The 14,703-nt window shown below is 35.6% G+C and overlaps 1 protein-coding gene across 6 annotated transcripts in view; it reads left to right on the top strand.

The window, feature by feature from the left end:
* KLHL5 (kelch like family member 5) overlaps positions 1-14,703 on the top strand; it is a 93,496-nt gene that overhangs the window by 52,468 nt on the left and 26,325 nt on the right. For all 6 annotated transcript variants that reach the window (XM_042936599.1, XM_042936598.1, XM_042936600.1 and 3 more), the window contains one exon: positions 9,092-9,278. In XM_042936599.1, coding sequence (XP_042792533.1) covers positions 9,092-9,278 — 187 coding nt within the window. The remainder of the gene's footprint in view (positions 1-9,091; positions 9,279-14,703) is intronic.

Genomic DNA, 14,703 nt, shown 5'->3' with positions numbered 1-14,703 from the left:
AATGGGAGAAGATATTTGCAAATGACATATCAGATAAAGAGTTAGTATTCAAAATCTATAAAGAACTGATCAAACTCAACACCCAAAAAACAAATAATGCAGTGTAGAAATGGGCAAAAGACATGAATAGACACTTCTCCAAAGAAGACATCCATGGCTGACAGACACGAAAAAATGCTCCACATCACTCTTCATCAGGGAAATAGAAATCAAAGTCACAATGAGATACCACCTTACACCTGTCAGAATGGCTCACATTAACAACTCAGGCAACGACAGATGTTGGCGAGGATGCGGAGAAAGAGGATCTCTTTTGCATTATTGGTGGCAATGCAAGCTGGTGTAGCCACTCTGGAAAACAGTTTGGAGGTTCCTCAAAAAACTAAAAATAGAACTGCCCTACAACCCAGCAATTGCACTACTAGGCATTTATCCACGGGATACAGGTGTGCTGTTTCGAAGGGACACATACACACACCCCCAGGTTTATAGCAGCACTATCAACAATAGCCAAAGTATGGAACGAGACCAAATGTCCATCGATGGATGAATGGATAAAGAAGATGTGGTATGTATATATGTGTGTATATATATATATATATATATATATATATATACATATATACACATACATACATACATACATACAATGGAGGATTACTTGGCAATCTAAAAGAATGAAATCATGCCATTTGCAACTACGTGGATGGAACTGGAGGGTATTATGCTAAGTGAAATTAGTCAGAGAAAGACAAAAATCATATGACTTCATTCATATGAGGACTTTAAGAGACAAAACAGATGTGCATAAGGGAAGAGAAACAAAAATAATATAAAAACAGGGAGGGGGACAAAATAGAAGACACTCATAAATATGTAGAACAAACAGGGTTGCTGGACAGGTTGTGGGGGGGGATGGGCTAAATGGGTAAGGGGCATTAAGGAATCTACTCCTCCTATTCACTATATGCTTACTAATTTGTATGTAAATTTTAAAAAATAAATAAAATAAAAAAAAAAAGAATGAATGGACTAACCAAGAAGTTAGAGGAAATTAAAAAGTACATGGAAGCCAATGAAAATGATAACACCACAGCCCAAAACTTCTGCGATGCAGCAAAGGTGGTCATAAGAGGGAAGTATATAGCAATCCAGGTCTTTCTAAAGAAGGAAGAAAGTCTCAGATACACAACTTAAAATGCAAATTATTAGGCCCCATTCTATACCTGCAAAATCTGAAACTCTGGGGATGGGGCCTAGTAGGTTGTATTTTAATTTGCCTTCATGTGGATTTGAAGCACACTCTAGTTTGACAATCAATGTCTTAGCAGATGAATAGTGATGATTGATGGAAACTACATTGCCCTGTATGATATAAATAAGTTACTTCACCTTTCTGAGCAATGTTTTTCTTTTCTACATTAATAATACTATGTTGCACTATTGTGACACTTAGAAATACTAGCAGGGTTTTTTTTTTTTTTTTCTTTCCTTGCAAGTTTGCAAAATTATGGTTATCAAGTGATGAAGGTCTTTTTTTTTTAAGTTTATATATTTATTTTTGAGAGAGAGAGGACAGTGTGCAGGGGAAGGGCAGAGAAAGAGAGGGAGAGAGAGAATCCCAAGCATGCTTTGTGCTATTAGTGCAGAGCCGGATGTAGGGCTCCATCCCAAGAACTGTGACATGATGACCTGAGCTGAAATCAAGAGTCAGAAGCTTAACTGACTGAGCCACCCAGGCGCCCCTAAGCAATGGAAGTTTGGAAGAGGACTCTAAAACCATCAAGAAAATGTTGGATTTTATTCTGTATGTTTTATTTTAAAAGATAGGAAAATATTACAATTATTTAAATTGTCTAGTGCATATCAAATAATAGTGACTAATATTAAAAAATTGCCATGAGGGGGGCACCTGGGTGGCTCAGTCAGTTGAGCGTCCGACTTCAGCTCAGGTCATGATCTCGCAGTCTGTGGGTTTGAGCCCCATGACAGGCTCTGTGCTGACAGCTCAGAGCCTGGAGCCTGCTTCAGATTCTGTGTCTCCTTCTCTCTCTGCCCCTCCCCTGTTCACGCTCTGTCTCTGTCTCAAGAATAAATAAACATTAAAAAAAAAATTTTTTTTAGTTGCCATTAGGTCCAGTTACCTAAAAAATTTACTTTTGTAAATAGGTGAAGGGGATTAAGAGTACACTTATGATGAGCACAGAATAATTTATAGGATTGTTAAATCACTATATTGTACACCTGAAAGTAATATAACACTGTATGTCAACTATGCTGGAATTAAAATAAAATAAATAAAAATTTAAAAAATAATAAAGTTAAAAGAAAGAATTTACTTCTGTAAAATCGTTCCTTTCTCAATGAACTTTTACCCTACTCTATTAATATGAAACACTATTCTGTCTAGCTAGAAGGGATGCTTTTACATATAGTAATTCTAGTGTAGTGTCGCTCACAGTAGATCCCTAAAATGACCTAGGAAATAATTGTATGTATGTGTATAATTGTATGTAATTGTAATCCTCTACCAAATGATCATTTTCATGTGACTTACTGTGTATTTTTTAATTGTGAATAATCTAGAAGATACATATTTGTGTTTTTTTGTTTTATCCTTGAATATATTACAAGCTTTTCTATTTGATCAAATTTTAAACAATGTGGATAGAAATACTAGGACATATGTACATTATTTAAAATATTTTGACATGTACATTCTCAGAGTTTCCAATGGTTAGCCTGTAGTACAAGTATCTTGGTCTTCACAATTCTGTTCTCAATTCTTATTATTGTTTTCTACTAAAAGTAAAAAAACATAAAATGAGCCAGTACTTACCTTTTCTATTCTTTTGATTTACACATTTTTTATACCAAAACATCTTTTAAAGCCTATAGAATTGAGAAATCATTCACATTCTATTTTTTTACTGTAAGTAGTATTGGAGGGGGCCGTTTTAGAAAAATAGTCATATGAGATCAAGTATGAGAGTGAAGATAAAAATTTACACATTAAAAATGTTTCTATTTCCTTAATGCCTTCATTTAAGTAATTTGTCATTCTCTAGTGGCAGGGAAGACACATGTGTTCACCTAACATGCAGAGTATACAAGAGTGGTTTTTAGTTCTCTCTCAGCGCCTCCTGAATGATTTTCTAAATGATTCCTGGTACCTTCCGTTTGATTAATCTGATGCTTGGATTAATGGCTTTCATCTCTCTACTTATTCATAGAGAGACTGTTAGCATGTTTAAAAATATATTTTACTTCAAATTGCAGTAACTATTAAGTTTCCCAAGACTTTACTTCCTACAGTTTTGTTTTTTGTCTTTTTAAGTTCATTTATTTATTTTGAGAGAGTGCAAATGGGAGAGGGGCAGAAAGAAAATCCCAAGCAGCCCCCACCCCCTCACTGCTGTCAGTGCAAAGCCCAATGCAGGGCTCGAACCAAGGAACCATAAGATCATGACCTGAGCTAAAACCAAGAGTTGGATACCTAACTAACTGAGCCACTCAGGAGCCCCTATTTTCTACATTTTTTTCACATTAGTTTTTATTTAGAAAGGACTGAAGTAATTCTGTATAACAGAAGTAATATGAACATTAAGGTCAATCTAAATGAGCCAACTCAGTGCATATTTGGTAATGGTTTCTGTAGCAAGTATAACTATATTTTGTGTGCATAGAAAAATATGGAATAATTAATACTATAATTTATACTCTGGCAGAGGTCCTGAGACTTATGTCTAAATTTGGCTTTTTTTCCATTAGCATACTCTACTCAGTTTCCAAATGCCACAAACGTTTTTTACAGTGACTTTTGTTAGAGACTCTTCCTTTATCAAAATAGGAACATATTCTCAACATTATTATTCATTTGTATTTGCAAAGTAAAGCTGTATTTCCCACCCACTCAAATGGCTAAAATAAAAGGAAATAGTAACAGTTGTTGGTGTGAATGTGGACAAACAGGAACCCTCATATATTGCCTGTGGGAACATAAAATGATGCAGCTACTTGAAAAATGGTTTGGCAGTTTCTTAAAAAGTTAACATATATTTACCATATGGCCCAGCAATTCTACATCTAGGTATCTACCCAAGAGAAATGAAAGCATTTACCTACATAAAGACTTGCATGCAAATGTTCTTAGCAGCTTTATTCATGATAGCCGAAAACTAGAAATAATCTGTGTCCATCAACTGTGAACAGATAGACAAAATGTGGTACATCAGTCAATGGAATATTATTCAGCAATAAAAAGAAATGAAGTACCAAGGAACCCTTGTGCACTGTTGGTAGGAATGTAAATTGGCATAGCCACTATGGAAAAATAGTATGGAGGTTCTTCAAAAAATTAAAAATAGAACTACCCTATGGCCCAGCAATTCCACTACTGGGTATTTACCCAAAGAAAACAAAGACACTAATTCAAAAAGATATATACACCCCTGTGTTTATTGTAGCTTTACTTACAATAGCTAAGATGTGGAAGCAACCCATCTCTAGATGAATGGATAAAGAAAATGTGGTCTACACACACACACACAAACACACACACACACACACACACACACACACACACACACAGAGGCACATGTACTGCAATACTACTCAGCCATAAAAAAAGGATGAGATCTTGCCATTTGTGACAACATGGATAGGCCTAGAAGGTATTATGCTAAGTGAAAGAAGTCAGAGAAAGACAAATACCAAATGATTTAACTTATATGTGGAATCTAAAAACAAACAAAAATCCAGACCCTGGGTGGGTGTGGGTGGCACAGTCCATCAGGCATCTGACGTCACCTCAAGTCATGATCTCACAGTTCATGGGTTCAAGCCCCAAATTGGGCTCAGTGCTGTCAGCACAGAGCCCACTTCAGATCCTCTGTCCCCCTCTCTTTCTGCCCTGTCCCTGTCTCTCTCAAAAATAAATACATATTTTAAAAATTAAAAAAAAAAAATAGAAAGAAAGAAACAGATCCATAAATACAGAGAACAAAGTGATGGTTGCCAGAGCAGCGAGGGTGGGGAAATGGGTAAAATGGGTGAAGGGAAGTGGGAGATACAGGCTTCCTGATATGGAATAGATAAGTCATAGTTGTAAAAGATACAGCATAGGAAATATAGTCAATGATATTGTAATAGTGTTGTACAGTGATAGATGGTGAGCATACATTTGTGGTGAACATAGCATAACGTATAGAGTTATTGAATCACTATGTTGTACACCTGAAAGTAATGTAACATTGTGTGTCAACTGCAATAAAAAAATTTTTGTATAAAAGAAATTAAGTACTAATACATGCGACACATGGCTGAACCTCAAAAACACACTAAATGTAAAAAAGGAAGACACAAGATACCACACAGTATATGACTTTATATGAAACATAAAAAAAAAAAACCTTCAAATCTATAGAGACAGATTGGCACATGAAATAGGAGATGAGAACAGAGATTAAACAGCAAACAGGTATGGGGTCTAAATAGGGTGATCAAAATGCTCCAAAATGGTTTATGGTAATGGCTGCACAAGTTGGCAGGTTTACTAAAATATATTTAGTAAAATATACCTTATATTATCAAATGCATTCCTGCAGTGTGTCAAAAGGATGATACACTATGACCAGGAAAGTCTTGTTCTAGAAATATAAGAATGATTGAGTTTCAGGAAATCTGTCAAGATAATTATTATGTCAATAACTTAAAGGTGAAAAAGCCATATGATCATGTCAATGGATGTATAAAGGGCATTCGGAAAGAATGTAGGAACCATTCTTAGTTTTAAAATGATGACGTAAAATAGGAAGAGATGAAAACAGCCTAAATATAATAAAATTACCTGATGCTGTATTGACTTTCATCCTTAATAGTCATACACTACAACTGTATCAGTTCAAACCAGAAACAGGGGTACTCTGTTTCATCCTAATTATTTAACATTGCTTTGAACATTTTAGCAATTGTAATAATAAAATAAAAATGAAGTAATTGGCATACATATTAGAAATGTCCACTATCCCTCTTTGGTGATGATTATGATAATGATATTATGCCTAATAACTAGAGTGATATATGGGAATGTTGTAAAATAGTAGATTATAAACAAATATACAATAACCAAAGATTTGTCTCTCCTCTAGCAAAATATATGCAAAATGAAAATTTAAAAATCCCTTCCCAGTAGCAATAAAAATCAATTATGTAATATGTATATTAAATATGTATATTTAATAAAAGAAAGGCATAAGACCTATATGAAGAAAGGTATACAACAAATGGTTAGGCTTCCTAAATGGAAAGACTTGATGTCATAAAAATGTAAATTCTTCCAAAATTAATAAATAATTTAATGAAGTTCATAATAGAATTCCAACAGGATCGAGATGGTGAAGGGGAATTAGATAAATATATCTTAAGCTTATATGAAAAATAAAGACTCAAAAACAGTCAAGAAAACTATGAAAATGAACAGTAGTGGTTTATTTATTTATTTTATTTATTTTTTTTTTTTAATATATTGTTGTTGTTTTAACATTTATTTATTTTTGAGACAGGGAGAGATAGAGCATGAACGGGGGAGGGTCAGAAAGAGAGGGAGACACAGAATCCGAAACAGGCCCCAGGCTCTGAGCTGTCAGCACAGAGCCCGACGCGGGGCTCGAACTCACCAACCGCAAGATCATGACCTGAGCCAAAGTCGGATGCTTAACCTACTGAGCCACCCAGGCGCCCCAGTAGTGGTATATTTAAATAAAAAAAATCAGAATATGTCATAAAGACACTAAAAAATTATGGTATCAGAATAGTAATAGATCAATGGAAAAGAATAAGATTCAGAAAACAGGTCTCATATATCCTGAGATGTATTTTTGAGAATGTAATGTATAACCAAGTTTCCATTTACTTGGAAGTGGAGGGAATTGTTTAATAAATGGTGCTAGTACCGAATTGGCCATCCACCTGGAAGGAGATTAAAATATTCTTCAACTCATACTCTATATAAAAATTAATTTCACATGGATCAATAGCCCAAGTGAAAGAAATACAGTATTATAGGGGTAGGGAGGTGGATGTAGAAACAAGCACAAAAAGAAAAGAAATGCATTTTTTAAAAGGCAGGATGAAACCATATCTATAACTTCGCATAAAATTACATAAGTTAAAAAAATGGGATTTAGTGAAGCACAAGGGATTTAAATTCCTTTAGGATAATCACCATTTAGAGTTCTCTTCCACCTAAGAAATTGGTAAGTTGTTTTTGCTGTTGTTCTTTGAGCACTGTATAGGGAGTTCAGGTAAACGCAGTCATTAGTCAACTTCTATTTATAATTATTCTTCTTCAGTTAAAATTATTTCTAATTGAAGAAGTAATGGCACAAAAACAGACACTCAGATCAATGGAACAGAATAGAGAAAGAACCCAGAAATGGACCCACAAATGTGTGGCCAACTAATCTTTGACAAAGCAGGAAAGAATATCCAATAGAATAAAGACAGTCTCTTCAGCAAGTGGTGCTGGGAAAACCGGACAGCGACATGCAGAAAAATGAACCTGGATCACTTTCTTACACCATACACAAAAATAAACTCAAAATGGAAGAAAGACCTCAATGTAAGACAGGAAGCCATCAAAATCCTCGAGGAGAAAGCGGGCAAAAACCTCTTTGACCTTGGCCGCAGCAACTTCTTACTCAACATGTCTCCGGAGGCAAGGGAAACAAAAGCAAAAATGAACTATTGGGATCTCATCAAAATAAAAAGCTTCTGCACAGCAAAGGAAACAATCAGCAAAACTAAAAGGAAGCCAATAGAATGGGAGAAGATAGTTGCAAATAACAATCAGATAAAGGGTTAGTATCCAAAATCTATAAAGAGCTGATCAAACTCAACACCCAAAAAACAAATAATGCAGTGAAGAAATGGGCAAAAGACGTGAGTAGACACTTCTCCAAAGAAGACATCCAAATGGCTGACAGACACATGAAAAAATGCTCCACATCATTCATCATCAGAGAAATACAAATCAAAACCACAATGAGATACCACCTCACACCTATCAGCATGACTAACATTAACAACTCAGGCAACAACAGATGTTGATGAGGATGCCGAGAAAGAGGATCTCTTTTGCATTGCTGGTGGCAATGCAAGCTGATGCAGCCACTCTGTAAAACAGTATGGATGTTCCTCAAAAAATTAAAAATAGAACTACCCTACGACCCAGCAATTGCCCTACTTGGCATTTATCCAAGGGATAGAGGTATGCTCTTTTGAAGGGGCACAAGCACCCCAATGTTTATAGCAGCATTATCAACAATAGCCAAAGTATGGAAAGAGCCCAAATGTCCATCAATGGATGAACGGATAAAGAAGACGTGGTATATATATGCAATGGAGTATTACTTGGCAATCAAAAAGAATGAAATCTTGCCATTTGCAACTACGTGGATGGAACTAGAGGGTATTATGCTAAGCAAAATTAGTCCAAGAAAGACAAAAATCATATGACTTCACTCATATGAGGACTTTAAGAGACAAAACAGATGAACATAAGGGAAGCAAAAATAATATAAAAACAGGGAGGTGGACAAAACATAAGAGACTCTTAAATATGGAGAACAAACAGAGGGTTTCTGGAGGGGTTGTGGGAGAGGGGATGGGCTAAATGGGTAAGGGGCATTAAAGAATCTACTCCTGAAATCATTGTTGCACTATATGCTAACTAACTTGGATGTAAATAAAAAAATAAATGAAAAGAAAAAGTAAAATGATTTATTTTAGAAAATCTAGACAATATAGAAAAGCAGTAAAAAAGTTTATTTAAGAAGCAGCAGTTTCCCCACTACCCAGAGATAAGCACCACTCAGGTTTTAGAGCATACCAGTTATCCGGTCAGTTTATGTTTTTCAATGAAATTTAAAATGTAAATCTTGTAAATATTGCAGATTTTAGTTAAAAATAGATGTCCACACATGGATTTTTTTTCTCAATGAGATAATTCCCATTTGTGAACTATATAGGTTATTCTTTTAATTACTATTTTCTTGGTCACTCGGTGTACATACTCCCTATTCTTTTCTAGTTCCTGGCAGATATGGAAAATAATGCACTTTTCCGGGATGATATAGAATGTCAGAAACTTATTATGGAAGCGATGAAGTACCACTTATTACCAGAGAGACGACCCATGTTACAAAGCCCTCGGACAAAACCTAGAAAGTCAACGGTTGGAACACTATTTGCAGTTGGAGGAATGGATTCAACAAAAGGTATTAAATCATTTTTTATTTGGGGGAAGAGGGGAAAAAAGAACTTTAATTAGTAATACATATGGCCAATGAGCTTTTTTAGAGAAATGGCTGTTTCCAGGACTGGAAAAAGACAAGATAAACCCAGCACATCTTGTAGTGCCAGAAAGTAAAGAAGTGGTCAAAGAATAATGGAGACAGTCAAGGGACAGAAGAGGCCATTTGTAGAGGCTACTACTGTCCAAATCTAGGATAATTTCAGCATCAAAATAGATAATGATGATAAAAGATTATCATTTAGTAAATCAGTAAGGATGCATGAGCCCACTCTTACACAAATAAAGATTGGAGAAGGGAAAAGTTTTCTTTGAATGCCAACTAATAAATATAGAAGGAAAGATAGGACTAGAAAAAGTACCATTTGGCAACCACCTTAATGATAACTAATTCAGTCAGAATCATTCATAGATGCTGCAATCAGTAGGTGAAGGTTTGAGAACAGGATAATTAGCCTCCAAGTATCTTCCAACCACTTGCTTAGTAGTTACAAAGGGTGAAATAGTATCTTTACAGTGGAGAAACGTGGCAGACAGCACCTTAACCAAATGATCGATGTCTTATTGCCAGTAACGAGACTAATCAGTAGTATGTTCCTCTTGTGGGAGACAGGAAGAAGAACTCAGCTGTACATCTGTAGTTACGCTTGCCAAAAGTGTATAATCCAAACTCAATCATGAGGAAAGAAACAAACAAATCCAAGTTGAGAGACATTCTACAAAATAACTAGTCTGTCTGTAGTTTTCCAAAATGCTAATATCATGAAATGCAGAAAAGATTCAGGAATTATTCCACATCTCAGGAGACTGAAGAGATATGACAACTATTATAATGCATCATCTTGAATTTCTTTTGCTATAAAGGACATAATTGGAACAAATGATAAGATCCAAATTAAGTCTGTAGATTAGATGACAGCATTGTATAAATGTTAACTTCCAGGTTTTGATCATTGTATTGTGGTTTTGTGATAGGGTTTCTTGTCTTGAGGAAGACGCACTGAAGTATTTAGGGTACAAGGTATCATTTCTACAACTTAAACAGTTCAGGAATAAAAAAATTCTACATACCCGTATATAGTGAGAGCAAATATAAAACCTCAATATTTGGGAAATCTGTAGCAAAGGTATCTGGGAATTCTTTGTGTTGTTCTTGTAACAGTTTTTACTAATAGTAACAATAATAGTAACAAATACCACATATAGTGCCTACCCAATGTCAGGTATTGTGCTAGAAGCTTTCTGTGTATTATCTCTCAGTGTACCTTGATCTCCCTCTGATTTCCTAGTACTAATAACCACCTGAAATTCCCTGACAACACCTGTCTGACTTCAGACCACCTTTCTGAGCTCAGCTCATTCATTCCACTTCTCCACTCTTTTGTGTTCTAGCCCCACTGGCCTCCCTGTTCACGTAACAAGCCAAACATTATCCCACACTGAGGATATTAGCTGTTCCCTCTCACTGGAATGCTATGTGCTCTGATGTTGGAATGCCTCGCAGAATTTATTCACTTAGATTCCCAGACATCAGTTTACCAAAGAAGACTTCCATGGCCAGTCATCACCTGTTCATCACTCTCTAATCTTTGGCCTACCTCTTTCTGTCTTGTTCCTCTACTTATGTTTCTTCATAGCACCTGATCCATTGATTTATCGTCTACCTCTTACCCACAAGTAAGCTCTGGAAAGCAAGAAACTTGGTTTTTTTGTTTTTTGCTTTTTGTTTTTTTCAAGAATATGTCCCACAGAGCCTAGATCAGTGCCTTGCCCATAGATAGCATCAGTAAATATTTGCCAGATGAATGAAGGTTGTCCTTTGCCATCTCTTGAATTATTTGTATGACTTAAGCCCTTGATGCATTATTCACATTCAAAGATTTCTTTTCTACCTGATATCTTTAAAGAATATAAAACTATGAGCTCTAATTGAAAGTCTTTTATTGTGATTTAACTTTTAGCCTCATGGTAACAAAGATATAGCTGTAGATATTATCCCACAGAACATAGTAGAGTACTATGTATTTATAGATGCTGAAGTTCTAAATATAGGCTTCATCACTGAATGCTACAGAAATACATAAAGTTAGATAACTGATGAGAGTTATAGTATAAATATTTGGCATTTTTGGAGCACTCTACAGTCCAGGTAATCAATCTGCAAATACTTATTGTTTACTGTATGCTTGGAACTGGTGCTCAGCTTTGTAGTCGTTACTGGCACTTCTTCCTCTCCATCTTTCCCTCTCTTTTTCAAGGCTTTAACGGTTATTTCTGTATTGCTTGTACCATTGTGTTGCTTTTATGCTCATATTTCCAACTTGTATAAAATATCTGTTTGTTGTCCAACTTTCATCTCAAATTTTGTGTGTTCTGACCCATGTCTCCCAGACTTGAGGACTCGGAACTGTAATTCAGTGTCTTTCAACGGATACCAACTCTGGCTCATTTAAGCAGATAAAAAAGGCTGTTGAGAAATGGGCAGGAACTATATCCACTGCACCTTCTTTAAAATGCCTGCCTTAGATTTTAAATCCTAGGTTTAAGCATCTATTTTTACCAGCTTCCTGGGCCCTAAGCCTCCAAGGACAATGAGGATCAATATCTGTCTTTTCAGCTTTATGGTAGATGGGTTTCTGCCTCTCATCAAAGCTCTTTCCTACGGTGGAAAATTCCCCTTGCATGAGAAGGAACTCAGATACTAAGTACCCAAAGTGAATAATATATCTCTGTCTTTCTTTCTTTCCCATCCCTCCCACCCTTCCCTCTAAATCGTACCTTCTGACAGTCACCAAATAGTCTTTGAAAGGGGTCTGTTCTTCTAAATTTCCATTGCTACTTTCTAGTACCAGGTAGCCCCCTATCAGCCTATATCTTTTGATCACATTCATTTAACATAGGAATAGCATTCATTGTGCTCATTGTGTTGTTACTATGTGCTAGGCATCATGTTAAGTGCTTCACCTATCATTTTTAATTTCATGTTCATAACAACTGTAAGAGTTGAATGTTGCTATTGCTCTAGGATACCTGGACTTAGAAAAGTTAACTACCTTTCCCCAGAATACACAGCTAATTAGGGATGGAATCAGGATTCAGATCAGGCATTATACCCTCTGTTTCATTATTTCTTCTGTTTATATGCCATTACTCTGCTAAAAATTATAATAGTCTTTATTTCTTACCACATAAGACATAAATTCCTCTTTTTAGGTTTGAAGACTTTCTGTAATCTGGCCCTTACTACTTGACCAACTTTATTTCTGAGTCTTTGCTAGACATCAGTTACTCTTACCTTCTATCCTATTCAAGCTATCTTCCCTGGCCTCAACTTATTTTGTACCCAGTGTCTTTATAATGGAGAGCAATTTGCATTAATTGGAGGGCAATCTGATCACTGGGTTCTTGGTCCCTACATATAACTTAGTGTAGAGCCTAACACATAAACTGGTAATGTTTCTAAATAACCACTAAGAAAATGTTAGCATATATTTCTGCTTACTTTTTTAAAGGCTAATCTTTAAGTATAAGTCAAGGAAGTTTTAAGCTTCTACACAGAATTTTGTAATTATTAGGAATTTGTTATTTGGGGATATTTGTTTTTGTTTTTATTTTAAGAATTATGTTTGGTGTTAGCAAAGGAAATTTTACTTAGCAGTTCATAGGACTATGATACTGCCTAGTGAGCTAGAAGTAAAAGAAAGAACTTAAAATGAAAGAAATATTCCTTAACTTCATAAGTGAGGAAAGATGACTAGCATTGCCTTTTTAATGGAATGAAGACATTTTTTAAGATCAAATTCAGAGTGATGAATAAAGTATACTATTACATAAAATAATCTGAGTGTATGAATAAAATCTCATTATAGCTAAAAATTATAAAGAAAGATTATTCAAGCTCAAAAAATATTTTTGAACAGCTACTGCATACAAGAAACGCTGTTGCTGTGAAGAATACAGAGATGATGGGTCACCTGGCTGGCTTGGTCAGTAGCCTGTGGCTCTTGATCTCAGGGTTGTAAGTTTGAGCCCTATGTTGGGTGTAAAAATAAAATCTTTAAAAAAAAAAAAAGAATACAGAGATGGAAAAAGACTTGTAATCTATCCCAAATAATTTAAGAATTTCATAGGTTAAATTAATAAAATAAAAACTATAATGTATGAGAAGAAATACATATATTATATATACAGTATTCTAAATAGATTATATATATAATAATATATGTATAATATATATAACAAAACTCTATCTAAATTTTAGGAGTTTCCAGTAGTACTAGTGCTCTGATGAAGTAATTATAACAAATACTTCAGAATAAATATTTGTTATGATTTTAATTCTATAAAGAGCTCTGATTGCATATGATATTCAACACTTAGAATTAAAATAGATTCTAATTGAACTCTTCATAACTGGAAGTTGGATTTTTTTTAGAGGGGTGGCGCTTTTAATTTTTTTTCTCATTTCATAAAGCAAACAAAAGTTCCTGGAATCTTCCAGTTCTTAAAAAAATATATATATATGTATATACATATATATAGAGAGAGAGAGAGACAGAGAGACAGAGAGAGAGAGAGAGAGAGGACCAGGCAGTTATCCCCAGACTTCTCACACTGATAGTTTCCAAAATCCATGATGTTCACTTAGGCTCTTGTCCTTCCAGGTTGCAGGAGAATGTATATCCCTTCCCTTCTCTTAGGAAAGCCAGCCCCACATCTGTGCTCTGACATTGCCCTTTCTTGATTCCTCAGGAACCTCACTGTTAAGTAGGATCCCTTCTCTCCTGTATTTACAGCTTCTTTCCTCACAAGTAGATCCTTCCCATGAGCATTTAAGCAAACTCAAGTTTATCCAGCTTTAAAAACAAAATAAAACCTCTCTCAACTGATCTAATAATTCCTATCTCTCTCCTCCCTTTTATAGCCAAACTTTGTGCTCTGTTTTCTCATTTGTCTAAGTCTCTGTGCCTGTTTCTCTGGAAAGTCAGCTATGTCTCCTGTTCTTGAGAGTAATGGCTTTATAAAGAAGAGATCTTATAGTACCCTGCAGTGTAGTATCTCCTGTTCCCCAGGGCCTGGTACTTCCAGGAGTGTGTCCAGTGTGTGCTGCATGTGCTTTTGTTGCTGTGTCCTGGCCACTTTATCCTTCATACCAATTGTCTGCAGAGACTCTCTTTGCTTGTTATGGGCAGTGTTTGGTCCCTGGCCTGAATGTAGTGCATTTTAACTAGATGAGCTCTGGTTTGCTTGTGAAAAGAGACCTGTCACCACCACCACTGGAATTGAGGCCTCACAAAACTCCTCAGTCAGCAGATGCAGAGTTGGCAGGAGTTTGGGCTGGTGTTCTGGAGAAAGGGGGCCCCTGTGCTGGGACGAAGGCAAGTGTGACT

Source organism: Panthera leo, chromosome B1 (assembly GCF_018350215.1).
Source record: "Panthera leo isolate Ple1 chromosome B1, P.leo_Ple1_pat1.1, whole genome shotgun sequence".
In the NCBI taxonomy this organism is placed as follows: domain Eukaryota; kingdom Metazoa; phylum Chordata; class Mammalia; order Carnivora; family Felidae; genus Panthera; species Panthera leo.
Note: the sequence above shows the minus strand (reverse complement) of the source record. Positions and strands in the feature narration are given on the sequence as shown.